The sequence below is a fragment of the Dendronephthya gigantea genome, unplaced genomic scaffold (assembly GCF_004324835.1).
Source record: "Dendronephthya gigantea isolate DGI-Jeju-01 unplaced genomic scaffold, DenGig_1.0 000061F, whole genome shotgun sequence".
Taxonomy (NCBI): domain Eukaryota; kingdom Metazoa; phylum Cnidaria; class Anthozoa; order Malacalcyonacea; family Nephtheidae; genus Dendronephthya; species Dendronephthya gigantea.
Genome location: NW_021163071.1, coordinates 420,587 through 423,091, shown reverse-complemented (window position 1 = coordinate 423,091; position 2,505 = coordinate 420,587). Strand labels below are relative to the sequence as shown.

The 2,505-nt window shown below is 44.2% G+C and overlaps 1 protein-coding gene across 1 annotated transcript; it reads right to left on the bottom strand.

Moving 5' to 3' along the window:
• Positions 1–624: 624 nt before the first annotated feature.
• Positions 625–1,955, bottom strand: LOC114530206. Its single transcript, XM_028551785.1, has 2 exons — positions 1,457–1,955; positions 625–1,294 (listed from the first exon to the last, which is right to left on the bottom strand). Exons 1-2 carry the CDS (start codon positions 1,756–1,758, stop codon positions 625–627), a joined length of 972 nt encoding a protein of 323 aa, XP_028407586.1. The 5' UTR covers positions 1,759–1,955.
• Between the last annotated feature and the right edge of the window lie 550 nt (positions 1,956–2,505).

The window sequence follows — 2,505 nt, the reverse complement described above, 5'->3', positions numbered from 1 at the left end:
TTGTTCATGCAGTGTGGCATATACTGGTTTCATCAGTTTTGTGAATAGACGAGGGGCACTAGAGAGGCCATTAGGCAAGCAAGTGTACTGATATAATTTCCCATCAAATTTGAATTTAAGGTACTTCTGAAAATCATGTTGGACCGGTACACTAATAAGCATCCTTAAGGTCAATGCTTGCCATAAAGCACCCAGGCTTCATGAGTTCAATTGCCACATGTAAGCTATCCATTTTAAAATGATGGTAAACAATATACTCATTTAATGCTTTTAAATTAAGAATCATTCTGTAGCTGCCATCCTTCTTTTTGCGAAGGAATATAGTCGATATAAATTCGTCTTGTTGGTGTGAGGATGCAACAATCACACCTTTGTCCAGAAGTTTGGTTACTTCTGTACGTATTAGTGCTGTTTCTTTGCCATTAAATATGTGGCAAGGTGCATTAGTTTGAACTGGTTGTTTACTGAATTCCAGTTTAACACCTGTCACAATGTCAATGATCTGACGGTCTTTTGTCAGTTGTTTCCAGTGTTGCAAGTAATGCTTAATATTACCAGCTCTAAAAGACATGTACGGTTGATCTATACTTCTTACCGTATTTAAGTGCGAAGAATCCGTGTTTACTAATTTTGTTTCTGACTGTTGGTGTGTTGTTTTCGCCTGTCTTTTTGCTTCCCTCGGCCCCACCGAAAATCCCGATCACTTCGTGTTTTATTGTATGGGTTGTATCGCCTTTTAGTGGCATATTTCTGGTTGGTACTAGGGTAGGACGAGCTTGGACGATCCCGCTTGACTTTCTTTGCGACTTTGTTCGCCTCCTGGATGTCCTTGGTCAGTTTGGTCAGGTCGCCAAACAGCTCGTCAGAGGCAGGTGTGCTGGCGTTACATAGCGCAGCATAGTCATCATGAAGTTCTTTCTTCATGTGAAAGCGCCTGAGTGCATTCAGGTCATGATGGCACTGTATGGCTAGTGCTGCCGCGTCTGTAATGGTAGTAATAATTGTCTTGTCTAGATTCTTTTCTAGGGCTAGATCAGCGGCACGTAACATGGCCGCCACACAAGCCAACAGAACTGTCTGTGTTTTCTGTTTTGAGTCATAAGTTCTAACCGACGTGGCGAGCTGTTGCCAAATTAATTGATTAACCCGTGGAGTTTTAAGCCCATTTATATTGTCGGGCCGTGGATAAAGATCCACTTTCGCCTGTAATTTGGCGTCAGGGAGTTTTTCCCCCAATAAAGATTCCACGATGGCGGCGAGCTCAGCATTGACAGCCTTGCCAGTTTGTTCTTTAATTTTCAGGTCAAGGGCAATTTCGCCCAGCAAGCCTTCAGACTCCGTAACATTTTTAGTTGAGGCTTTTTTGCGACTGGCGATTAATGAGTCTATGCGAGTGTCAATGGAAGGGGCATCCTTGGTTTGACTAGCGTCTGAAAGGTCCAACAGTTGTTCTTCTTCGGACGTGTCGAGCACGCTTTCGTCAGCAGAGCTATCGCGACGTTTACGCTTCTTCGTTGACGTTTGAAGCCGAGACATGTCCTGTTTCATGGCTGCCATTTCGGCACTCAGGTGTCGGATTGCATCCAACACAGACGACTGATTTTCGTCTTTCGAGTGGTTTGGACTTTCAACTTGTCCCGCACACTCCCCTTCGGCTTCGCCTTCAACATAAGCGAGCGTGTTTTCTGGCCGACTGGCAGCTTCTTCTGCCCGGCTGATGTGGTCAACATCAGAACGCCCTTGTCTGTGGGCGGCCATTGCTTATGTACTTTTCTAGTAAAGTGACGAACTACGTTCTGTCAAAAAGTACTTGATACAGTAATTATGTAAATCGCAGTGTGAATTGTAACGGAAAACAAAATCGCGCGTCTTTCCTCGTTGAACGCAAACCGTGCAGTGATTGGGCGCAGGCGCAGTGCTATCTCATGTGATACCAACCTGCCAGTCATGTGATAGAATTTACATTGAACCACCTACCCAAATTCTATCTATATAATGTACATCAATGTACATCACAATGACAATGCAAACATCGCATTTATACTATGAGCTTGTAATCGCTTTGTCTTTTACCTCAAGGAATTCAAACTGTGAGTAGCTGTCTCATGATTCGTGACATGGAAGCGTTTACGGGTTTTAATCACGCCAAATGGGCCAAACAAACTCGCACTGACGCACAAGCTGCACATTCCCCGAAGCCATTCCATTCCCCGGCTCATTCCCCGGCAGTGTTGCCAACTGTAATTTTGTAAAAATCCCAAGTAAGCGCCTGAAATATCCCGAGATTCCCCCATCCTCGTCCCCAGGGCCTAGCTCCGTTGCTCTCCACATAGGCCCTGGGATACGCTGTTGAATTTTGTTGGAATTCCGACAAAAAGGCTTGGTCGCATAGAATAGAATCAGGCTAAAATATAAGAAAACATGGCGAGCGCAAAGAATGCAAAATAATGCTGTATTGATGAAACCTTGCTTCAAGAAGCTATAAATTTTTCACTAACCAAGACT